This window comes from Peromyscus californicus, unplaced genomic scaffold, assembly GCF_007827085.1.
Source record: "Peromyscus californicus insignis strain IS unplaced genomic scaffold, ASM782708v3 Scaffold_10__1_contigs__length_136768540, whole genome shotgun sequence".
Taxonomy (NCBI): domain Eukaryota; kingdom Metazoa; phylum Chordata; class Mammalia; order Rodentia; family Cricetidae; genus Peromyscus; species Peromyscus californicus.
The window spans coordinates 100,804,797-100,830,140 of record NW_026294391.1 but is presented as its reverse complement, the minus strand read 5'-3'; the positions used below and the strand labels follow the sequence as shown (position 1 = coordinate 100,830,140).

Sequence of the window (25,344 nt, the reverse complement as noted above, 5' to 3'; positions counted from 1 at the left end):
CACTCCTCCATGGCTCACATGATTCCCCCAAGCCTATTTGGGTATGGCCACTCCCCACTTCTGCCTTCCCACATGCTTCTCTGTTTTGGGAGCACAGTCCTTCTGTTCTTCACCAGGCTGACTCTCCCTTTTTGAAAACTAAATGCAGACCAGGGGCAGTGGTCTTGATCCAGGCATCTCCCATTAGACCCTGAGTTCTTCTAGGACAGGCATGGTGGCTCTGGACTCTAGAGGCTGAGCGACTAGCATCATGTCTATTCACACTGTTCACTTCCGTGGTAGGTATAAATAATCTCAGCGAGTATTTGAGGAAGTGGTACGTCAATGTGGTCGGTTTCAGAGCCGGGGGCCGGGCAGTGCAGTACAGCGGGAGGGAGCCTTAAATGAAGAAACAGGAGACCCGGCCTCTGGTGTCAGCTTTGCCTCTAACTAGGTGTACACTCTTCAGCGAGTCACGTCACCTCTGTGAGCCCCAGTTTCCTCATCTGTACAGAGAGAGAGAGAGAGAGAGAGAGAGAGAGAGAGAGAGAGAGAGAGAGAGAGAGAGAAGGAGAGAGAGGGAGGGAGGGAGAAGGAGAGAGAGAGAGAGAGAGAGAGAGAGAGAGAGAGAGAGAGAGAGAGAGAGAGAGAGCAGGAGAGAGAGAGAGGGAGGGAGGGAGGGAGAAGGAGAGAGAGAGAGAGAGAGAGAGAGAGAGAGAGAGAGAGAGAGAGAGAGAGAGAGAGAGAATATTTCTAGAAGGTATCCACTTCACCAGGGCTCCTCTGCCCCCTTCAGTAGCTCTGTAATATTGCTGCTGCACGCTGAGCATACCCCTCCCCTTTTGTGGGTCTCTTGGCATTTCTCGGTCAGAATTTGAATTAGGGAAGAGAGGATGAGAGGACTCAGGATGGTTGGGGCCCGGTTTCTTGAGCAAGTGGAATTGACTTGATTGTATCTACAGTTTACAGGAGACATATGAGGCGAAAAGAAACGAGTTCCTAGGGGAGCTCCAGAAAAAAGAAGAGGAGATGAGACAGATGTTTGTCCAGAGAGTCAAAGAGAAAGAAGCCGAGCTCAAGGAGGCGGAAAAAGAGGTAAATGTGAGCCTAGAGAGCAGGCAGGTGGGAGGAGAGACTGAGTGCAGGGCGAGAGGCCTCAGCCTTGACCGAGTAGCTAGAGGGTGGAGGGACTTGTAGCCTCTGGGCAGGACTGCAGTGCAGCTCAGGTGGCGAGACTCTGATGACATCTGTGTCTCCTTGACCTTCCTTCATTCCCTAAGGCTGGGACATTTCCTCATTCTGTTCATTGTTTAGAGGTGTTGCTATCCAACATGCTAGCCTCTAGCTGTAGGTGGGATGGAACCCAGGCATTCCGCATGCTAGACAAGTCATTCCTCATGCTAGATAAGTCATTCTGCATGCTAGACAAGTGTTCTATCACTGAGCCCCACCCCAGCACCTCTGCCTGCGTTAGTGCAGTTCTAGCTGGTTCTTTAAACCAAGATTTGATGGTCCTTTCTAAGCACATGCAGTTTGGGCTGGCTGAGTGGTTCAGTGGGCAAAAGTGCTGGCCAGTCAAGCCTGACGACCTGAGTTCGATTCCTGGAAAGCACCTAAAAGCCAGATGCAGTGACATCCATCTGTAATCCTAGCACTCCTGTGGTGAGATGGGAGGCTAAGATACAACGCTTGCCCTGAAAGCATGAGGACTTGAGTTGAGAGCTACACCCACACCAAGAGCCAGGCATGGCTGCACATGCCTGTGATCCAGCCTTAGGGAGCACAGACAGGTAGATCCTAAGGTGGGCTTAGCCAGGAGGAGAGCTTTACATGTGGGAGATCCCATTATATAATCCTCCAAAGATTGGGTTGACCTTGGGCAAATGCCTTCACTTATGAGACTTTCAGTTTCCTCATAGAACAGACATAATAACAGAGCCTACCTCAATGGTGTTGTAAGCTAGGCATGCTGGCATATACCTGTAAGCTCAGTACTCAAAAGGTAGATAAAGGAGGATTGTGAGTTCAAGGTTAGCTTGAGCTGCACAGCAAGACCCTGTCTCAAAAAGAAAACAGAGTGCTATATTAAAGAAAACAGTTTTTATATACTAGATTTTTTAAAGATTGTTTATTGTGTAAATAGTGTTCTGCCTACATGTATGCCTGCATACCATAAGAGGGCACCAAGTCTCATCAAAGATGAATGTGAGCCACCATATGGTTTCTGGGATTGAACTCAGGACCTCTGGAAGAACAGCCAGTGCTCTTAACCTCTGAGCCATCTCTCCAGCCCTATATATTAGATTTAGTGGTTGGCTTGTAACAAACTAACTGAGTATTATTATCGACCACACCCAATAACTACAAGGGTTCTTTTAAATAAAATGTTTAGATACACAGAATACATTGTTCCTTGACCATTTCAGGAGCAGAGATTCTGAGAACATTTACAGCAATCAACAATCATCCTTGGCGCCATCATGGCAGGTCACTGGCAGGAATGTCTCCTAATGTCCCAGAGTCCTGCAGAATTGTAGCCACAGTGGTTCCCACCCACTCTGGTCCTCGCTGGGCTGGGGACTGCTCACTGCTCGGGGCGGGGCTCCCTCTAACCTCCCTGTGCCTCTCTGCCAGCTGCATGAGAAGTTTGACCGCCTGAAGAAACTGCACCAGGAAGAAAAGAAGAAGCTGGAGGATAAGAAGAAATCCCTGGATGATGAAGTGAATGCTTTCAAGCAGCGAAAGACAGCGGCTGAGCTGCTCCAGTCTCAGGGTTCTCAGGCTGGGGGCTCGCAGACTCTGAAAAGGGACAAAGAGAAGAAGAAGTAAGTAGCAGACTGCTGTGTGTGTGAGTGTGTGTGTGTGTGTGTGTGTGTGTGTGTGAGAGAGAGAGAGAGAGAGAGAGAGAGATCTTTCTTTTCCTGCCTGTCCCCTCCCCTCACTCCATCCACCACCTGGCAGGACCTAGAGGCCAAGGGGGCTGGTGCTCAGGTGTGAACTGCGGGCTGTCAGTTGGACTCAAGTAGATTTCAGTGTCCCCGTGGCACCCAAGTTTGAGCTGCTGAGAGGAGGAGGAGGAGGAGGAGGAGGAGGAGGAGGAGGAGGAGGAGGAGGAGAGCGCTCCCAGAAGTACGGCTTTGCCATTTGGCCCATCTGGAAAAGCTCTGCCAACTCACGACGGAGGGTAAAGCGAAGAGGGCTAGAGAGTAGGAAACAAACTGTGAGAGAGGTCGAAGGATAGGGAGAGGAGCGAAAGGATGGCTAGGCCAGGATCTTTTAGCAGAAGCTAAATGCGCTTCCCTAGACCCTAGACCAGTGGTTCTCCACCTGGGGGTCGAGACCCCTCTTGGAGGTGGAGCCACGCTTTCACAGGGGTCGCCTACGACCATTGGAAAACAGATATTTGCATTACGGTTCATAACAGTAGCAAAACTACAGTTATGAGTTGTATGGTTGGGGGTCACCACCACACGAGGAACTGTAGTAAAGGGTCACAGCATTAGGAAGGTTGGAGAACCACTGATCGAGACTTTCAGTACTATGCAGCATACAGGTCTGCTTGCTTGTCCCACATCTGAGGGGAGGGGCCTACAATCTAAGCCTGCCTCTGCCTCAGTTCTCAATAGCTGCAGCCTGTGAAAGGTGAATGCTGCCACTGAAGGCTGCACCCTGTCTCCCATGCCCCATCCCTTTGCTATACCTCTTCCTGCTGGCTGCTTAGTTATACCCAGCCATTTTCAAGCTTGGGGAATGATTCAGAAACCATTTTGTTTCTCCAAGTGTTGGGTGAGTTAATAGTCCTGACCCTACCCCAGTCTCTGCTTGCAGAAATTACCCATTCCTCATTTCAGAGCCAGAGAAGAAGAAAATGTTTCTGGCAAGAACACATCCAGAGGTTCCCTTGTGCTCTATGGCTGTTTGTGCAGTGGGACTCAGGGAATTCTGAGATGGAGTATTTAACAGTTTCTTTACTAAAAGATCCTTAAGATCCCAGAGATGACCATGCTCATGACCTTCTATTTTGAGCCACTGATTTGAGTCAGCCACTGGATACTTTCCAGAAGGAAGAAGTATCTTTTTGCCTCTGTACCTGGCTTATCACGTAGGAATCACACCATGAATGTAAACTATTTTATATTTCAAGGCACTAAGTTTTGTGATCTTGTTATCCAATTTGACTACATAATACCTAATTTGAATATTTTCACCAACTTGGTCCAGAGATTTTTTTTCCAGAATAGAATCTTTGGGCTTTTTTTGTTTTGTTTTGTTTTGAGACAGGGTTTCTCTGTGTAGCCCTGGCTATCCTAGAACTCAATCTGTAGTCCACCCTGGCGTCGAACTCACAGAGATCTGCCTGTCATGCCCCACCTCCACCCCCACAATAGAATCTTAAAACTACATATCAAATTCACTGATTTTTTTTTTTGGTAGTAAGGTTCAACTAGGCAAATGGAAAACCTCTTTCGATGTACCACCTATTAACTTATCAGTCATGGCATATTAGTTATACTAGCAGGAAATGATTCATATTTTCCTTTTTAAAATTTATTTTGCACTGTGTGGTGGTGGTGCATGACTTTGATCCCAGCACTCGAATTTGAGGCTAGCCTGACTTACAGAGCAAATTTCAGGACAACCAGGACTATTACACAGAGAAACCCTGTCTCAAAAAACCAAAAGGAAATAAAAGAAAAGAATTTGTCATCACCTGGTTTGTTTAGGCTGCACTGATGCTGTAGAGCAGTGGTTCTCAATCTTCCTAATGCTGCGACCTTTAAATACAGTCCCTCATGTTGTGCTGACCCCCAACCATAAAATATTTTCATTACTACTTGATGACTAATTTTGCATTTTCTGATGGTCTTGGGTAACCCCTTGTGAAAGGGTCATTTAACCCCCAGAGGGATTGGGGACCCAAAGGTTGAGAACCGCTGCTGTATACAGTCCCTTTAAGATGCTCAGTGAAAACTCTTCCCAGACCAGACTTTCCCCCCAAACTGACTGACTTCCTCCAATCTCATGCAGAAGACTGGATAGGGACATAACTTTCCCCACTCTCTAGAAATATCTGGGGTTGGTGACAGTGCCCTTTTCCAGTTCTTCGATGGAAGAACCTTGCTGGAATGTGGCACCTTACACTAGCAATCAGAGCCAGCCTGTCCCCATCCGTACTCTACTATGTGTGAATGGTCCCAGGTCTGGGCTCCTTATGCATCTTTGTGAGCAATTGGTTAACTTCTAGAAGACATGTCACTAAATTTATGCTACTCTGCTGCCATGGTGCTTTTGCTGGTGATGGTTTGGAGGAGGGTAGAAACTGTGGATGTAATGTTTCTTTTAGACAGATTGTGGTTGGATCTGATCAAGTCCCAGCTTTAGAATTTCCTCTGGATGCCCCTAAAGAGACTAAGAAAGAGTACCAGTGTTCCAGGGGTGTCTACCAAGCCACCCTTCCCTGTTCCCTTCCCTGTCTCTCCTAATCTCTTTGACCTCTAACACTTCATTATTTGTATCAGTTCATAGTATTGAATTTCTCCTCATGCTCACTCCATCTTCATCAGCTCTTACTGTTTTACAGTTAACTCTGCTGTTTGCTGCATGCTGCATGAGACCCAGGGTCCTGGTAAGCTTTATTAACTCTAAATAGACCTGGCAGTGGCTTCTAGAACATACCTCCCTAAACCCCACACTTGTGATACATAGAGTTAACCATGAAACAAATGGCTTTGTTGGCCCTGCTAGTTTCCTCCCAAGACTTACAGTATGAAGATGTAATCTGTCATGGTTTCAAGTGGGCATGCTACATGTGGAATGGCTGCCTGCCTGATTGGAGGTATGTGTGTGATGGCATTTGCAGACCTTTGCTGCTAGAACAGCTGTGTAGCATAAGAAGACCAACGAGTAGCGTTTCAGCTCAGACATTTTTTTTCCACAGAGCCATAATCATGACTTTGAAAATGGATTGTGATGATGCAGGAAACTGCTGGGTTCACAGTCCTTGCTTGCAATGTCACAGTCACTATTGACCCCCCTACACACACACACACACACACACACACACACACACACACACACGCACGCACGCACGCACCCTAGATTTAGGAAGTTGCTTCTGTCTCCCTCTACTAACTGCTCCTTGTCTGTGGAGTTCAAGTTCTCCTACTTCAGTGGAAGACAGTGAAGAGACTTAGCTCCTCTAGGGAAACCATTCTATTTGGTTCTGTAAGGGCTAGTGAGGGACTGAGCAGGCTTCAGTGACAGCATCTGCCTTCCACAGACAGCCATTTAAGCCCAGCAGTCCGAGTTCAGTCCCTAGAACCCATGTAAAGGTGGAAGAAGAAACCAACTCCACAAGTTCTCCTCTGAGCACACTACACCATGGCATGTGTGCCCACAAACAGTGCTAATAAATGAATATTTTTAAAGATTTAATTCTGGGTCTGGAGAGATGGCTCAGGTGGTTAAGAACACTTGCTGCTCTTCCAAATGAGCTGAGTTTGGTTCACATCACCCACACATTAGGCATCCCACAACTGCCTGTAACTCTAGCTCCAGGGGATCTGACAACCACTTCTGTCCTTTGTGGGCACCTGCAGATACATCACACACACACACACACACACACACACACACACACACACACACACACACACACATTAACATATATATATTAATTCTGTAAGTACAAGCTTCATGAAAACCTCTGCTAAGGATTTAGCAGGTATTTCTTAGAATGCCCGAGGGCTAGTGGTTGTGTCTACAGGAGTAAACAGAACACTCCATGCTATCACATAGCTTTTGTATACTCTACCCAAACAGGTAGTAGGGGGAAATTGAATAGAGATATTTTTAACAGCACACTTAGATTTCTTTTTAAAACTCTAACATGGAAACTTTCAAATGTAGGGAAGAGAAGAGGTAATAGTACAATTCAGCCTCATATTCCTGGAGCCTGGTCATCAAAGAATCATTGACATACAGCTAATCCTGCTTCCTCAATTACCCACAACTGTTGGATTATTGTAAGGCAAAAGCTGTATCATTTTATGTGTGAAATACATAGTATATATTTCTAGGTGATAAATGATGCTTTAAAACAAACACAGCCATCATTATCACACCTACAAGATAATTTGTTAACATAAAATGTTTAATTGGTGTTGAAGTACCCCAGTGGTCTCATAAAATGCCTTTCTTACTTTTGGTTTGTTTGGGTTGGGGACTAAAGTATTGAGAAGAAGTCCCCTGGCTCAGCCATGCAGTGGTTTATATGGAGAGCCTGCTGTTAGTCATCAAACCAGTGGCTGCAACCATTGCACTGGAGACTTGAGGCAGCTGGCAAAAGCATCCTCCTTTCAAGCAAATCCTGGCAAGGAAGTCTGTCCAGGCCTCAGAAACAGAAAGCCCAGGAAACTGAGCCAAACAAATGTGTCCTAAAGGAACACAGAAATCATTTACTGCCTGGTTTAAAATCAAGCCCTGGAGCCTCTGCTAGGGCACCAGCATCCAATAGCAGCTTTCTATTTAGGAAGACTAAATTCCTATAATATGGTCCCTGCCATAGTCCAAGTGCCTAGCCAAGTGTTTGAGACATAGTAGGAGCTCAGTTCATACGGAGTTTCTTTGTTCCACCATTTTCAATGAGAGCAGGGAAGATGTAGCCTGGTGATTTCAATTTAGGCTAATTCAGATTTCATTGCACACTGATTGACACATTTTCATTCAGAGTTCCCTGAGTACATCTTTGTTAGTGGCCACCCTTAAAATGAACCCTGGGAAACTATCCTTAAAGCCATGACTTACAAGTGAGAGACAGTAAACAGCTGGAGCAGCCAATTTCAAGCCCAAGTAGGTTGTCTTTTCTTGGCAAGCTTCTGTGTACTAGACTATGAAGGCAGTACTAGATCAGTTGGTGTGTGAATGTGGGATTGTATGTCAAGAACAGATTTTTAAAATTATTTGCGTGGGTTTTGATCTTTATTTTGCTTTTCAATGCCATTACTGCTGCCATTCATATGAGAAAGCATGTTCCCAGGAGCCAGTGAACACGACTTTTAAGACCATCTAACATAGCTATTCTACTTTATCTATTAGTTATGACTTAATTTCCTTCTGGCTTTTTTTAGGGGTACATTCATCCATTCACTCATTAACACCCCCCCCCTTCTCTTTTCATTTTTCAGTTTGGGCTTCCTGTAGACGCACCCTTTCCTGTGCAACAGAGCTGGGCCTCCCTCTCTTTATTTCCCCCTTACCATGTTTAGGGGGCATACAACCCATGCCCTCCCCTGTCTTCCTGCGAGTGTTTATAGAAGCCTGAGAGTCAAATTATGATGTCTGGCCTCTGACCAAGAAGCCAGCCATGACATAGCTTGGAGACACATTCCATACCTCAGTCCCTCACCTAGTACCCCAGTCATCTGTGCCCCCACTTCCCCCTCCCCATCCTTGCCAGACTGTTACATGTTCAGGGGTTGCCATTTCCTACTTTTCATGTACCAGCTTCCCCGTTGAAGGTGACTGATACTTGTTTCCTTGAGGTATTTCCATCTACGCTGGCTGGACAAGCACCGGTCAGGGCTCAGAGCTGTCCCCTTACACTCCTGCATCCTAGTCAAGGGGATTGTCCTCCCATTCCTCTAATCCCAGGAGCCATAGCCCCTTCTCATAGGCTTCAAAAGAACCGTCAGTGATACCTATTTCTTCTACCGTCTTAGCCCAGCCCTTTCCCGATCCCATTCACTCAAAGTCACCTTATACAAGCTGTGTTAAAAGTCAGCCACACACTTATTGCACCAAGCCCTTCCTATAAAACACAATTTTCTGGGGAAGACAGTGCATATTTCCCCTCTCTCTGATTCTGGGTACCCCACAGATACAGAAGGGAAAATAAAGCAGAATGTTATTACCAGCCTAGAGTCTTGAATGATAGACTTACAGAATTCTCTTTGGGGGTTTTAGCATGTCATTGGTCATTTCTTGCCATCCCATTGAGATGGAATAGCAAGACTAATAATCCCAGTTTGTAAACTGTTGAGCTGGTCAAAGAATCTAGGCTTGGGGCTTGCCTGGATGGGTATTCTAGTCTACCCAATGATTGTAATGATGGGTTGACTCTGCATTTGCACACATGCCACTTAAAAGAGGAGAGATCCTTAGCTGGAGGAAAGAAAAGAGGTGCTGTTGCTTGACCTTTACTTTGGTCTGAGGGTCTGATATTTTAAAAATACCCTAGTCTTAAATTTTATAACGGGTCCCATCTGATTATGGCTTTTGGCCGCCCTTTGAAGTGCAGAGCCTTCCACTGTCAGGGCCACGAGGCGCAGTATGGCTTTTGGCATTTGACTAGCGACAGAGCGACAGCTAGAGGCAACCTGGCAATGATCTGTGGCTAATATGGCGTCTCTCTGCCCTTCCTTTGCAGTAATCCATGGCTGTGTACTGAATAGTATGCCCTGCTACAGCTGGACTGGACTCCACTTAGCCTTTTAAGCGAAGGTTCTTATTTTAACTGACAACTTTTTTTAATGGTGCCAGACAGCTGGGCCCTCCACCCCTGCTCTGGTACTTCAAGCCCACCCCCCACCCCCACCTCTCTCTCTCTCTCTTTTTGAGTTTTGCAACTTGCTTCTGCCTCCCAGTCTGACTGGCATGAACCATAGCCTTCTTCTTTTTTCATATTTTAAAGGTGGTTGTATGATCACTACCTCTAAAACACACAAGACGATAATAAATTTCCAGGCTTCCTGAACCATTGCAAAAGGGCAGGGGCCATTCTCTCCAATCATAGTTAATACCCCGAAGCCAAGACTAAGCCCAAAGCGGACCTAGTTCAAAGCAAGCAAGTCCGTGTGCACTCTCTTTTCTTGTTGATAAAGAGAGAAGGCAATGTTGATACATTACTGGTCACTGGCCAGAGGCAAGTACAGGGCGACAATGGGAAAGCATGAGCTAATTTCTTGGGAAAAACCAACTGGAAGTGGAGAATTTCAAGAAACCTTATGCCTAGAGGTAAAACAGAAGAAGCCACCACCACCAAGAACAGAAAGCTCCAAAGCAGAATCCCTAAATACCCTCAGATACACAGTCAGTATTTGGGGGAGCCAGGCTACTGAGTTAAGGCTGTCTGGGTCTCCTTGAGAAGGACCCCTTATTTGTAGCTATGGGGTTCTGTGGGGGTTTTGTTTGTTTTTACTATGTTTTTACAATGTAGACCAGGCTGGCCCTCAGTTTCACAGAGATCTGCCTGCCTGTATTTTCTGAGTGCTAAGATTAAAGGCAAACACCAGCTATGTGTAGACCCAGCTGTCTTAGAGGTTTTAATCCACCTTCCCAGAATTGAGGCCTCTCCTTTGCATTTGTATATAAATTCCCTACTTGAGGCTTGAGGATTTCATTTGTGCTATACAACCTTCTAAAAGCAAGCAGGAATTATATCTAAGGTGGGAACTTTTTGGTCAGCATGGCTGATGTAACCCCCTATGGAGGATATTGACACGTAGAGAAATGGAGGGACTTTTCCAAGGTCCCACTGCTATTTCTTGGCAAAGCCCAAGCAAAATTTCATGTCTCTGGGTTCCTGATCCACTTCACTAAGGGACCCGAGTATTTATGTATGCTCCTGGAGACAAGATTTTTTTTTTTTTTTTTGAAGTTCAGAAAAACCAGTCAATGTTGGAGGAGTCTTGAGGGTTTTCACATAGAAAACTAGGATGGGATGGTGAAGAGAAGGCTCCAGGCCAATTGCCATGGTGCCTGATGGCCAGTCAGCTTTCCTGTAAGTCTGGACCAGGACCAGGTCATTGTCCATTCGCTGGCGCACTGTGGGGCTTCTTGTAATCAGGGAACTTTGGTGGATATAAAAAGCAATCGAATTTATGAAAGGAATTGAGATGATGATACATTTCATTGAGTAACTGTTCTCACTGTAAATGGAACGGGTTTTGTTTTTCTTCATTTGGAAGTCTTTTTAATTAGTACAGTTGTTACTATTTTTTTTTAAAGCACCCTAAACTCTGTTTGCTTCTAGTGAAACAAAAACCAGTCATTAGATATGGTCTGTGCTTTTATTTTTCTAGACTAGAATGGAATGGCTTTCCTGAAAGACACACACACACACACACACACACACACACCCTTCATTTCTCTGAAGCCAAGAAGTCTGCTTTCCCCACCTAGTTTGGATCTTTTTTTAGACATCATTTGGCATTCATTCACATGTGGCTGTTAATATGTGCTTATTTTTTAATTAAAGCAAGACTCATTAAACCGGTGTGTGGTGTTCTTCAACCCTTCTCAACAGATTCCCCATGGTGACGGCCCCTCTGTGACCTGCTCCTGTCTTCTTGGCATTTAACCTATGCTGCCTTCCACCGCCCACTCCCCTGGCATTCCACTTTGAACGTCCTTTCTCTCCGGCTAATTTCGTGTTTTCTCTCTCTTTCTCTCTCCCTCTCCAGCTTTTTTTAACCTTGTCTTCAGCAGCTGTTCTAAGTCTACAGGAGAAGACTGCCATTCTAGAAGAGTTAGTTAGGGCTCCATATTGTCTCAAGCAAGAAACCAACCAGTTCCCCTCTCCCTGCAACTGTGCACATATACACCACACTCAAGTGTACATGTGTCCCTGTGTCCAGGCAAGAAGCTCTCTTCTGACTTACATGGTGTTTTACATGCAAGTGTCTTGTCCTAAACATACAAGGCAGGAAAAGAATCATCAGAGCTGGAAATGGACCAAATGTGACCTCAGAGACGACGACAGGACCACTCCCCCAGGTGTTAAGTGACTGGGGCAGGAGACCTCAGCTGTGGGTGTGGAAGCGCTGTTCACAAGGTTTTGAGTTCTATGTTTGTTGTTTAAAACAATTCTCTGGGTCAATGGGTTGACTGTCTTCAGCCACTATTAAGGTGATTGTGAATATGGAAGAGAAAGTTGAGAGACATTCGCATCTTCAGCATTCACGGGCTTGCTGCAGACCCCATCAAGGGGGAGAAATGGAGCGTTAACAATTCAGCTGGAGAAAGAGACTGAGGGGGTTTAAGCTTAGTGAGAGCAAAGTTTCTCCACACAAACTTCCAAGGGGCTCTGGGGGTTTTGCAAGAGGTTTCCGCTCAACTTGGTATCTGGAAGGAGAGCTTTGATGTTGGTAAATCTGCCTTCAATTCATTGGCTTTACTTAACATCCAAATACCACGTGAGTGTGCTCATTCCCATCTAGCCATACCATAAACACCAACATTCTGCTGTCCTGTCTCTTGAGAGCCTCTTCGCATGTTTTCCAGAATCTGTGTTTGTTTTTTCCTTTCTTCTCTGTGGTTCTTTTTGCTCAAAGGTGTGACCAGTCACTGCCCCTCTGGGGCCGTCATTTTCCACAAGATACATCCCAGAACCAGCACTGTTTAGCTCATTATCTTTCTAATGTCCATGTCAATTTTCAATAAAATTCAAACAAATGCTCAGTGGTTCTGTGATCTGATCCCATCAGTTGGTGGCATGGCTCACCACAGTTTGCTTTAGGAAATGGGTGGCCACCTCCCAAGTGGATAATTTGGGAGGCTCAGAGAGATGCCTCAGAGTCTTCCTCAGTGGACTGCCTTCTTTCTTCCTCCTGGCCCTGAAATTGCAGCAGGGCAGGGTGAGTGTTAGCAGGCAGTCCCCTGCATCCCCTTTAATTAGCACTGGTTGGACTGATCAAATGAACTGAGTATCAGACAGTAGAGGAAGGGGAAAAGAGAAAAAGGCATCCCACGGAGCAAAATCCAGGTAAGTTTTAATTATGGAACAAAAACAGCTCTGTGCTCCTTCTCCCATTTACTCCTGTGATGTGAACATTTTCCCCAATTTCACAAGTTAAAAGACATTCTGTAGATACTAAGCCTTCAGTCTCTCAGAGAGAGATGCCTCCCCATCCTCCCAAACGTTAAGGTAGGCAAAAGGGAGCATGGTCAGTTTTCAGAAATCTGGTTGTGAGTGAAGTGGAGCTTGCTTCCCCCAGCTCCATTTGCCTAACGACCAAATGCAGTAGAAAGGACCAGTGAGTCTTCTCTGCAGGAAAACCGGAAGCCTCTGCTCAAGTACCAGAGAACAGCACTGACCTGCTTTTACGCAGCTCACACACTAGAGGGCAGCAGAGTAAGCCTACCCTCGTTTATGACGTCGCTGAACACTGATGAGCCTGCAGAGGTGTGGAAAAATACAGACTCCTTAGCTAGTTGGAATAGCGGGAAAGTTGTGATAAGAAAGTCAAACGCGGCCTGGTAATATGGTAAGGCGCCTGCTGCCAGGCCCAACTGTCTGAGTTCGATCCCCGGGACCCATATGGCGGAAGGAGAAACCTGATTTCTTATAAGTTGTTTTCATTTCCCCACACGTGCTCTGGCATTCCACCCAGCCCCGGAAAAATAAATAAAAGACCAAGTTCGAAGCCCTGGGGACCGTTTCTATTACCGAAAAACAACAAAATCCAAAAACGCCAAAGGCTGGGATGATGGCACATTCCTATAATTTCAGCATTCAGAAAGCATGTGGGGAAGGGGATGTCAAACAGTGAGTCCAAGGCCGGTCTGAGTTACATATCCAGACCCTGTCTTAGTAAATCCGGCGTAGGGTGGGGGTGGGACTTCTCTAGACAAGGAGAATACCAGTAAGTCCTTCACAGAACTAATACGCGTTGAAAACAAAAAGTATCTGGGCATTTGGACCATCGAGGTGGCTCAGCAGGAAAACATACCTGTCGCCAAGCCTCTAAAGATCTGAGTTCAATTCCTGGAAGTAGAGAATTGACTCGTGCAAGTTGTCCTCTGAATTTAAGTCATGTGCCATGGTGCAGGCAAATGTGGGTACAAAGTCACTAAATAAATGAAAATGGAAAAAAAATCATTCTTGGATGGAGCTGGGGAGATGACCCATTGGTTAAGAGCACTTGCGGCTCTTGCTGAGGACCAGGTTCCCAGCACAAGAGCTGAGCCCTTGTAACTCCAGCTCCATGATTTCCCTTTCCCTCTTCTGGCCTCTGAAGCTCCAGAATTCACATGCACATACCCACACATAGACAGAAACACATACACATGATTTAAAATAAGTCTTAAAACAAAAAACAAAAACAAAAAAAAACCCCGGGGCATTTAGTAAATGAGGTTTCTTGTTTTGGACACCTCCCATTGAGAAGCATTACAATGTTACATTACTGCTTGCTTGCCCTGGGTTTGATCCTTAGCACCAAATAGAACCAGCAGTGGTAGTATATGCCTGTAATACAGCCCTGAGAAGGTGAGACAGGAGGATCAGGAGTTGGCTATTGTATCATGTTCAATGTCAACTTGAGTTAAGTACATTCTTTTCTTCTGGACAATGTCAACTTTGGTAAATGACTCATTATTACAGCATTTTAGTCTACCAAATTATTTCCTTTACATCATTTTTTTTCTCTAAAAATGCAGGATCATACATTTTGTCTTGTATTTTAAATCTCCTTAATTTGGAATAGAATTTATTTGCCTTTTATGACACTGATCTTTTTTGTAATTTTATTTTTATTTTAAAACTACAAATGTGTGTGAGCAAGAATGTACATGAGGGCAATGCCTGTCATTCAGGAATCTATAGAATACTGCCCAGTATAATTACAACTCCCTAAGTAAGGATGTCTGTGGAATATGATCATGTCTCAAAATCAAACATACTTTAAGTTTATACCAAGAGGAAAAAAGGGAAACAAAAGGGACCTATGGGTGTCAAATACAATTGTAACCAATCCACAGGAGTAATGGTGTCGGTAGTTTCAGAATTAATACAAATATGGGAGTCTCAAACGTAAGTGCAAATCTGATGAAGATTCATTCCGAGCTAAGAGGAAGGAGTTTTTCTTTTTCCCAGATTTAAGGAAAGATGTGTTATAATTGCAGTGCCGCTTTGGAGAGGGTTGGCAGCATAGACCATGTCTGAGTTCCTTTGTGCTGCTATACCCAAGGCTACATAACTGCTAAAGAACTGATTGATTTCTGAGTGCTGGAGGCTGGAAGTCCAAGATCAAGACAATATCAAATGTGCTTGTCTGGTGAGGAATGTTCTCTGCTCCAAGACGGTTTCTTGTTGCTGTATCAGAAGGGAGCAATACTGTGTCCTCACATAGAAGATAGAAGTTCAAGTGCTGTATGAAATTATGTTTTATGAAGATCTTCATTTCTTTCAGGAGGAAGTAGCCCACAAGGCCTAATTAACTCTTAAAGATCCTAACTTTTTCTGTTCTTGCCTCCCCTCCACCTTTTTGGTTTTTAGAGACGGGTTTCTGTGTGTACCAGAGAACTCTGGCTGTCCCGAAACTCACTTTCTAGACCAGAATGGCTTTGAACTCACAGAGATCAGCCTGCTTCCTACTGACTCCCAAGTGCTGGGATTACAGGTGTGTGCCATCAGCACCTGTGATTTTGTTTTCTTAAGAAGAGGTGTCACTTACCCAGGCTGGATTTGCATGCACTTTGTAGAGCAGCTAGCTCCCAAATACTGAGATTACACCGGTGTATGACCACACTTAATTTAAGACCCTATCTCTTTCTTCTTTTTTAAAGATGTATTTTATGTGCATTAGTGTTTTGCCTCCATGTATGTAGCCCACATTCATGCCTAGTACCCACACAGGCCAGAAAGGGGCATCCGATGCCTCTAGAACTGGAGTTACTGATGGTTGTGAGACAACATGTGGGCGTTCTGAGCACCACTCAGGTCCTCTGTGAGAATGACACATGTTCTTTACCACGGTGCCATCGCTTCAGCACTAAGACCCTACCTTTTTTGTTTGTTTGGTTGTTTGTTTGTTTTTTGAAACAGGGTTTCTCTGTGTAGCCTTGGCTATCCTGGAACTCACTCTTTAGATCAGGCTGGCCTTGAACTCAGAGAGATCCACCTGCCTCTGTCCCCCAAGTGCTGGGATTAAAGGCTGGCCCAAGATTCTTACCTCTTAATGCCATCACATTGGCCATTAAATTTCAGCAACTGAATTTTGAAGGGGACATAATCATAGAAGCCCAAAATTAATCCAATTATTAAAACATCAGCTTAAGATGTCGACTCTAAGAAGCTAGGATGGTGCAAAGAGAAAAGCATTCATCCATCTGACGAGCCTATGGCATGCCCATGGAAGCCAGTGCAGGCATTAACAGCAAAAGAACTTCCTGTTTTTACAGATGGGACATTTTATCAAGGGAAAAAGAGTCAGTTGTTTGTCTTTCTCAAATTTTTATTAGATTTAAAAGACACAATATTAACTAATGAAATATATCAAGACCAAAATAAAAATTACACCATTGAGTGGAAATAGTTACATGTGTAGAAATGTGCAAAAACAGAATATGACAATATACTCAGTAATATTACTAACCAGAAAAGATACACCTAGAAGGAAATTTGAACAGCAATTCTTAACAGAACATAATCAAGAATTTAAGATTTCTCATAAATGATTAGGCATGGATCCCTTCAATCATGAGTTTTGGTATTTTTAATAAAGCATAGATACCAGTTATTGAGATTTTATTATAGGGCAATTTTCTGGTGAAAGTAATTCTCTCCCTCTCATGGGCCCCTTTCTAGTTTTCTGGCGTCTGCCCTCCCTCACTCCTGCAGAGACATATCTACATAAAAATTAGAAGCTAAATTTGTCATTCTTGTCAATCTGCAAGTTGAGCACAATGATTAGTGTCTGTAATCCCAGCACCTAAGAGACCTGGGAAAGTGTTGGTTCGAGGCTAGCCTTGGTTATATAGCAAGAAACAACCCCCCCCCACATACAAACTTTTAAATTGAAGATAATGTATCAAAAGACACCTTATCCAGTAGTTCTGATGCTAGTGTAATAGTTAAATCTATGAAGGGTTAATTTTCATTACTGAGATTGTAATCTATATAATGTTTTGGCCATTATGCTGCCCAGCTTTTAACTAGTCTTTTGGCTCCTGAGTAAACTGAAATATAAGAGCATGATGATATACTTTGTAATCCTGGCACTTGGAAGATGCAGGCATGAGGACAGAAGTTCAAGGTCACCCTTGGTATAGTGAATTGGAAGCTAGCCTGGGCTACTTAAAACCCAGTGGAAGAAAAACAAAACCAAATATATATATTGACAGGACACAGAATTGCCTGCAGCCACGATCAGAAAAGTGTAAAAGGATCGGCTTGAGAAGAGACGCCGTTATTTTCTTTGCAACCACGCTGACACAAGCAGCTCCAAAGCTGATGGTGAACAAACGATGCGTTGATTTTTCAAGCTAGTCTCTGAAGAGGCATCTCGGAGAGCTAACAGGAAAAACATGCCAAATCACCCAGAAACCTAATTCCCTTCCAAAGGACACAGCCTCAGAATCGCGCCGCTTAGAAACCCAGGTAGAGGTAAAGCCAGGCATCACTGCCAACGAGTCACCTGAGGACACCTTCCAGGGACATAATGGAATCAGCGTGTGCAGGAACCTCAGAGAGCCTTTCTTCAGGTCCCTATCCGGAGTCTCCGCCCACCGCTGGTCACCAGAGTGCGTCAATGGAGAGTAATCGTCAGAGGAAGGGCAAAAATGTCCATCGCGCGAGATTTTGCGGCGGGATTTTGAAGTTGGAGACCGGCCGCGGCGCGTGCGCACTGGCCTCACAACCTCAGGGTGGCACGCGGGGAGGTAGGGTGAGACACCTGAGCCGGGGATCCCAGCGTGCCGGTGCTGCTTCTGTTTTTTTCTTGCTGCTCCTCTCAGTGTATGGGTCTCAGGGTCGGAGGAGGCGCGGAGTAGCGGGGCTCACCTCCGCTGGCGCGTGCGCCCGGTATATGAGAAAGCCCTCACGTTCCCACACTAGTTGGAGCGGTGCGGCCAGCTTGGCGACAAGGACCGTTGCGCCCCGTTTCCCTGTGAGCGTAGCCCCCAGGCACACACTCCCGTCCCCCAAGACTTGGCCTTAAGCGTCCCTCACACAGACCCGCTCCTCCCTGCGGCCGCCTCGATTGCTCGCGGCCACTTTGTTGGCTTCGTCCCCTGGGGCGGCGGGGGGGGGGGGGAACGTCCCCACTCTGAAGCAGAGAAGATGGCTGGAGGACGTCTGCTGCTGGGGGGTGACTTCCTGTCGCCGCCGCCGCTGCCCCCCCTCCCGCCGCCGCCGCTGCCGCCCCTCCCGCCGCCCCCGCCCGAGCCTGTGCTGGAGCAGTGGCGCTATAGCCACGAAAGTGACTGGCATTGGGCTCTGCGGCGGAGCTTCATCTGTCGGCACCTGCACAGCTATCCCGGGGCTGCGCTCGACCAGCTCCTCGCGCTCTCCGCCGCCTGGACCAACCACGTTTTCCTGGGCTGCAGGTGAGGATGGTGTTGAGAGCTCGAGTGAGGGACGAGGGTGGGAGACCGGGGACGAGGGTCGGCTCAGGGATGAGGTGAGAGACGGATGACGGAGTTTGGAATTACGCACAGCCCAAGGGAAGGAGAGGGTCAGCAAAGGTGATCCAGATAGGAACAGGGGCAGGATGCGGATGATAGCCTGGAGGCTTGAGATTTGAAGATTTGCTGGAGGACACGGAGACGCTTCACTAGTGGTTGAGGGGTGGGGTGGGCGTCCGTGGTGGCAGGCAATGGCATGACAGCACATGAGGGCACAGAGATCCCCTCTAGGACCAGAGATGGAGATTAGGTAGCTCCTGGAGGAGAATTATTGAGAGTTAGTCGTGGTGATTGGTGATAAATAGCAGAACCTCAGAACTGCATAGGGTCTTCCCAAGGATGCGGCATCCGCAGAGGATATTCCACGGGGCTTCAGGGAGCGGACAAGGAACTCCGCAGCTCTAATCCTAGTCTCTTGGCCACTCTCTTCTTCCATCTCCATTAGATTAAACACCCTCCTCTCCTTGCAGCCCCCCAGCCAGGTCTTGCAGTCTTCTCCGGGGGAGGCGGTGTGTCAGGTCTCTGAGCTGCAGTGTTAGGCTTGCTTGTAGATTTGCGCATAATGTACTCAAACAAAGAAATGGGTCTATCTGCTGTGAAAATACAGTGCCCTCTTTTCACCTTCAATGTGATAAGAAGAATTAACATTTGGCCTCTGTGTGAGGTTGGAGGGGTGTATATGTGTCTTTCTCTGTTTCCTCCTTTCCTAGAACCTGGTGGCTTCTGAACAGGCCTCTTGGAAAGCACTTTGCGTTCTGTGGAGACTGCAGTATGGTTCCAGCGCAGTTGTTTTTGTTTTTTGTTTTTTTGGAACAGCATGTTTGGGTCCTCTGTCCTTCAGAACCTCAAAATTGGCCTTATCCTAGACTAATTCCTTCAGTAGACTGGAAAACTTCTCCTTCTTTTTGTTTTTTATATATTCCTGCCTAACAGCCAATTTGTTTTTATTAGGAAGATGAAAAATTCTGGAAAATGATCAGATTCACTCCCGCCAGATCAGTTCTAGGAATGACTGTAAACAACGCAGAAGAAATTGTCTTCTCTTGCCTTATTAATTGTTGAAGGTGGCATCCAGTGTGAAACTTTGCTTTGCCCTGTCACAGAATTTTATTTTCTCTATCTTCTCTAAGTTAACATAATTTCTACCTCTAGAGATAACGATTATTTCACTGGAGGAGCTGGTTGCTGCTGGGAAAGCCTCAACAACTAATCATCAGATAAATCTAATTTACCTAACAATGCTATTCTTGCATGTAAAAAGGTACCTTTATCTTATAATCCTAAGTCTTAATACCACAAAAGGCTACAGGGAATCAAAATCCTAAAACATCTTTAATAGGGGAGGATAAGCATCCTTTGTGTTCAAAACTAAACTTACCTTCCTGCTAGAATGCAAGTTTGGGGGGTGGGTAGGACTTTACTGTTGTTCATATTTACATCTTTGTCTTCAGTACCTAGAAGAAATCTTGTACAATATTCTACATTAGCATAATAGCTGCTCAGTAAATGTCTGGGGAGTGATAGATGTATACAGATTTGTAGTATATAGCATATTTTCAACACTTTCCATCTTGTATTAACCACCCTAGAGGTTAGAAGGTATGTCCCTTTTACAGCTATATCAATGAAGGCCAAGAAGTTAAGTTACTATGCAAGGTCTCACAACTATTTCCAGTCTGATGCTCTTTCCATTGAGACACAGCTGCCATGTTTGGGAAGGATGGACCATCAACAAAAGCAAGTAACTGACAGAAGTCAGATCTCTAAATCTCAGGCTTATATCCCGAGAATAGCAGCTTCATGCATAACTAGGATATGAACACAAACCAAGCCAATGTAGCTGGCCTTAAAAGCTCAAGCACCCAGGATGTGTGGGTGTGTATCTGCAAATCGTTTGTTTAGAAGTCTGTGTGTTGCAGTATACCTACATCACTACAACAATTACTAAAGAGTTATGAAATCAATGAACTGAAAAGCAGTGTTTGCATTATATCTGATTATTGGACATAGAAGAATGGGAAGAACCCAAAAGAACTTTGGAAGTTAGCAACTAAGTGTGGTCTTCACTGTAGGTAGGCTTTGTTAGCTCTCTTCTTGAGTGCATAAAATCTATGTTCTCAAAGTTAGCAGGGTTCTTGTTTTGTGTGACAGACTGCTCTTTTCTCAGGTAAATTGTAGGAATGTGGTGGCACAGTCCTTTGTAAACTCAAATTGTTAATTCATTGTTCAAGGGATTCTATTTGATTAGGAGCTGGGATAAAAGGAATACCTGAAAATTCTACCATTTAGCGCAAGAAGAACTCATGTGCCAGGGATGCAGAGCACAGAGCACGTTTCATTCCTTTTGGTGATAGTGGCCATTTCCACGGAACAGATTGGGGGGGGGGCTATATGGTGGGTACCCTTGACTGTGAGGCCAGAGATCCTTGTTGGGTGTCACCTCTTATCACTCTCTACCTGTCTGTGTGAGACAAGTTCATGGAATCTAAAGCTCACCAATTAGCGTAGACTGACTGGCCTCTGAGCCTCTGGGATCTGTCTGTCTCCTCTCTGAACAGTGTGATTACAGACAGTGCAGTGTTTCACCTTGCCCTAGTTCTACATGGATGCTGGGGATTAAAACTCAGGTCCTCTTCTGTAGCAAGCATTGAACCATCTTCCCAGCACTTGAATATCTTCTTGACTCTGTAATTGTGGTTCTTACACATAAGCATGCATCAAAACACACATTTTAGATACTGCATGTGGTAGCACAAGACTTTAATATTAGTACTCAGGACCTGAGACTGAAACAGGATGTTGAGTTTAGGGCTTACCTGGACTATATAAGGATACCCTGTCTAAAATAATAACATTAACAATAATAATCACCTGTTAGGTTTATTAAAAGACAGGTTCCTGGACCCCTACTCCAAGTCTTCCAAATCAGAAGATGTGAGAAGGGGCCTCAAAATTTTTATTTCTGTCAGGTTACCAGATGATGTTGATATTTTAATTTGAGGACCAGAGTGTGAGAAGTTGTACTTTATAGGATAAGTAAAGTGATGTTTTGCAATCTACTTTTTTTTTTTGAGACAGCGTCTCATGCAACCCAGACTGTCCTTGAACTTGCCATGTAGCTGAGGATGATCTGAAAGTTCTGCTTTTCCTGCCTCTGCCTCCTGAGTGCTGAGATCACAGGGTGTACTACCATGTTCGGTTTTATCTGGTGCTGAGGATTGAACCTAGGGCTTCATGAATGCTAGGCAAGCACTCTATCAATTGACCTATGTCTCCAGCCCTCCACTCTACTTTTTAATAATCTCTCCTCATTGTTCAAGCAACCAAGAAGCTCAAAGAACTTTCCCTTCACTTTTTCTGTTTTATAAAAGTAAGCAGCCTATCAAGTAATGTTGCTGGATGTGATGGCTCGTTCCTGTAATCCCAGCACTTAGTCTGGGACAGGAAGAATTTTCCGAGAAATTTCTAAAACAGTTTCAAAACATTAGTCTTGTGGCTAATGAAAACTTATTATAGTCTTTTGATCAACTACATATATGACACTTAAATAATTATGCATATGAAGATCTAGGGTGTCTGTGCAGTTTTTACTTATAGATTATAGCAAGTGTGTTTTCTACTTTATTTATTTTGCAGGACTGAGTGTAAAACTTAGAGTCTCATGCATGCTAGCCAAAAAACTATACCACCAAGATCCACCCACAGCCATTTAAGAAGACACAGTGTCTAGATTACCTGGAATATTCAATTTTCCAGTCTTTTTTTCTGGTTTTTTTTTGAGACAGGGTTTCTCTGTGTAGCTTTTGGAGCCTATCCTGGAACTCGCTCTGTTGAACAGACTGACCTCGAACTCACAGAGATCCACCTGCCTCTGCCTCCTGAGTACTGGGATTAAAGGCAGGCGCCACCACCACCTTGCTCAGTTTTCCAGTCTTGATCCATAGGATTTAGAAGCAGAGTTCTGGCATACAAACCCTGGCTTGCTTATCTTTGTTAACACATTATTAGAGAAATGACATGAAATCAGCTTAGCTACCTTGACTTCTTTTCCTCGATACAGTCTAGAGAGTTTGGAGGGTAGATTCCAGGTAGATATATATTGTGAAACTTAACGTTGCACATAGGTACACAAGTCACTAAGGAAGTGGGAGTGAGGGGTGGGGATTTTGAAAAATTTACCTCTAATATACATATATTATTAACTTGAACCATTAAGCATCTTGTAAGTAGTTTTGAAGAATGTCGAATTTTGTATTTTGAAGCCCTAATTTTTGTCTGTTTGTCTCTCTCTCTCTCTCTCTCTCTCTCTCTCTCTCTCTCTCTCTCTCTCTCTCTCTCTCTTTCTTTCTCCCTCTCCCCCTTCCCCCAAGACAGGGTCTCACTGTATAGCCCTGACTGTTCTGGAACTCACTATGTAGATCAGGATGACCTTGAGCTCACAGAGATCCACCTGTCTCTGCCTCTTTTGTTGTTGTACTTTTTGTTTGTTTATTCCAGACAAGATTTCCCTGTGTAGCCTTGGCTGTCCTGGAACTCACTCTGTAGATCAGGCTGGCCTCATTCACAGAGAACCACCTGCCTTTGCCTTCTGAATGCTGGGGCTAACGGTATGCGCCACCACCACCTGCCTCTGCCTCTGCCTCTGCCTCTGCCTCTTAAGTGTTGGAATTAACTGGAGAGCTGGCTCAGAGCTTAAGAGCATGTGTTGTTGTTGCATAGGACCCAGGTTTGATTCCCAGCACCCACATGGAGGTTTACCACTTCCTCAGGCATCAGGCATGCATGTGGTGCACAGTCATACATGTAGGCAAAACACTAATACACATAAAATTAATAAAAATAATAATAATAATAATAGCATGTGCCACTACATCCAGCTTTTAACTTTCTAATCTCAGCATTTTAATTTAGATTTAGTAGAGCTATTTAATATATTTGCAAATAACTTATAAACATCTATTATCGAATATTTACTAAATTTCAGGTGCCATTGTGTATAATGATTTATGTTTCTCTTGTAGCTGTGCACATAGATGCAACTGTCTTGTAACCAAGACTGTGATAGCTATGAAGAAGAGTATGCTGCCCATTATAAATCATCTTTTAATAATATGCTAGACATGGTAGGTGAGTTGAAGAACGTCCTGCTTTCCAAAAGCTTGATAAACTATGTAAAGAACTTTAAGACCTGTTGCAATTCTGTGCTTTTTTTCCTTAAGTATTAACAGCCAAACATGTGATCTAATGGGCATATAAATATGTGATATGTGTGCGTTTAAAAATTATACTTGGCTTGCCTTAATGATATTTTATGTCATATTCCATAATACAGAACATTGTGTAGCCATTAAAACCCATATGGTAGCAGGCTGGGGACTATAACTCAGTGGTAGAATCTTTGCCTGAAATGCTCAAGTCTATGAGTTCAATTTTCAGCATGGTAAAACCAAAATAGAATAGATGTGATAGTAACATAAAGAGAACTCTTATAATAGATAGCAGATCAACACAGGCAGTCAGTTGGCGATGGGAGAGCATAGAAAACAAACAGAATGTAAAGTAACCCCTTAAATGATACTGAAGTTATCACTGGTTGAGATGTGAAGTTTTTCTTCATTGGTTTTCTTTAGAGTTAAAGGTATCATTTTTAATGCATTATGAAAAGTCACTATGGAAGATTGCAATAACTTGACCTTTATCCTTGGATGAGTATTTGGATAATTTTAGGACTAGAAATAGAATTCTAGTGATCTTAAACAAGACTAAAATTTTTGCTTTGTATTTTGACTAGTCAAGCATTAGATAACATGATGGTCTTTCCATTCTTATTTAAGCTTGCTGGGCTTCTTTTGTATTATGACTTCCTAATAAAGGACAGAATCTGGCTGTGTTGGCAACCTACGCAAGGGTTTATTTTTATAGCCTCTAGGAGATGGTAAATTCTGTAGCAATTGTAATGAATAGGGAGCAATAAATAGGAACAATAATTAGCGAAGCTGGAAGAAACTTGAGAGACAAGTGAATATGAATGGAGGGAGCCCTAGGTATATCCTTCATGTGCATCATATGGCGTGTGTACCATTTTCAGTTATACTGCATATTCAGAGTCAGGCTCTGATTGAAGAGCTAGAGAATTATGACTGGACCCAAGGCGAGTGGCTTGGTTGTACCAATTTTTGCAAATGTGAGATTAGTGTTTTTAAAAAAGCTGTGGACTTCGAACTAGATAGATGGATCAGTGGTTAAGAGCACTGTCTGCTCTTTCAGAGGACTTCGGTTCAGTTCCTAGCACCCAAATGGCATCTCACAAACTATCTATAACTCCAGTTCCAGGGGAATGGATACCCTCTCTGGCCCTTATGGGCACCAGGCACACACATGGTACTTAGACATACATGTAGGCAAAGCACCCATATACATAACTTTTTTTAAAGTAATGAATAAATGTTTTTAAATTGTGTCACCTGATTTTCCTAGTCTTTATCTTCATCCCATACTTTAGAAATTGGACTCCCCACATCTGAAGGAAGTGATATATAGAATGTATGGTGCTTTACAATATCTTTTCTGATGCTCAGATAAGAGTAAATAAAAATAGAATTACTCTTGGTATTCAACTCGCTGTGATAGCAGTTGTCTGTAAGAAATTCAGGTTATAGCTAGCTTTCCATAATCTGTCAATAAAGACTACTAGCTTTTGACTGATGCTTTACAAGGAAAGCCATCTGATGGGTAGGTAGCCTACTGCGCTGAAAATGCAAGATGTTAATCTTTAACTTCACAAGTATTCATGAAAAGCTGTGCTAGTTACTCAGTTTCAGGACTTTCTTCCCAAATGCTGCCAGTTAGGCCAAGAAAGGCTCTGAAAATAGGAAGGGTAAGCAGGTGTTCATGATAACAAAACTTTGCTTGAGCTCATTTTTTAATTGCCATGCAGTAAAATTATGTCATCAAGAAGCC

General features: G+C 44.2%; 2 protein-coding genes across 6 annotated transcripts in view; both read left to right on the top strand.

The window, feature by feature from the left end:
* The window catches only part of Septin6 (septin 6), a 73,735-nt gene extending 61,297 nt beyond the window's left edge, over positions 1-12,438 (top strand). Inside the window, exons 8-11 of one of the 3 annotated variants that reach the window (XM_052738145.1) lie at positions 942-1,074; positions 2,614-2,804; positions 5,561-5,605; positions 9,407-11,251. In XM_052738145.1, the coding sequence (XP_052594105.1) occupies positions 942-1,074; positions 2,614-2,804; positions 5,561-5,564 (328 nt within the window). In that variant the 3' untranslated portion in view covers positions 5,565-5,605; positions 9,407-11,251. Of the gene's footprint in view, positions 1-941; positions 1,075-2,613; positions 2,805-5,560; positions 5,606-9,406; positions 11,252-11,441 lie in introns of those variants that run through there. The other 2 variants (XM_052738144.1, XM_052738143.1) reach the window with 2 other exon arrangements.
* A 5,214-nt stretch (positions 12,439-17,652) lies between these two features.
* The window catches only part of Nkrf (NFKB repressing factor), a 17,979-nt gene continuing 10,287 nt past the window's right edge, over positions 17,653-25,344 (top strand). Inside the window, exons 1-2 of one of the 3 annotated variants that reach the window (XM_052738141.1) lie at positions 18,193-18,306; positions 23,406-23,507. Coding sequence is in view for 1 of the 3 variants with exons in the window: in XM_052738139.1 (XP_052594099.1) it covers positions 18,041-18,306 (266 nt within the window). In the remaining 2 variants the exon portion in view is untranslated. Of the gene's footprint in view, positions 18,307-23,405; positions 23,512-25,344 lie in introns of all 3 variants that reach the window. The other 2 variants (XM_052738142.1, XM_052738139.1) reach the window with 2 other exon arrangements.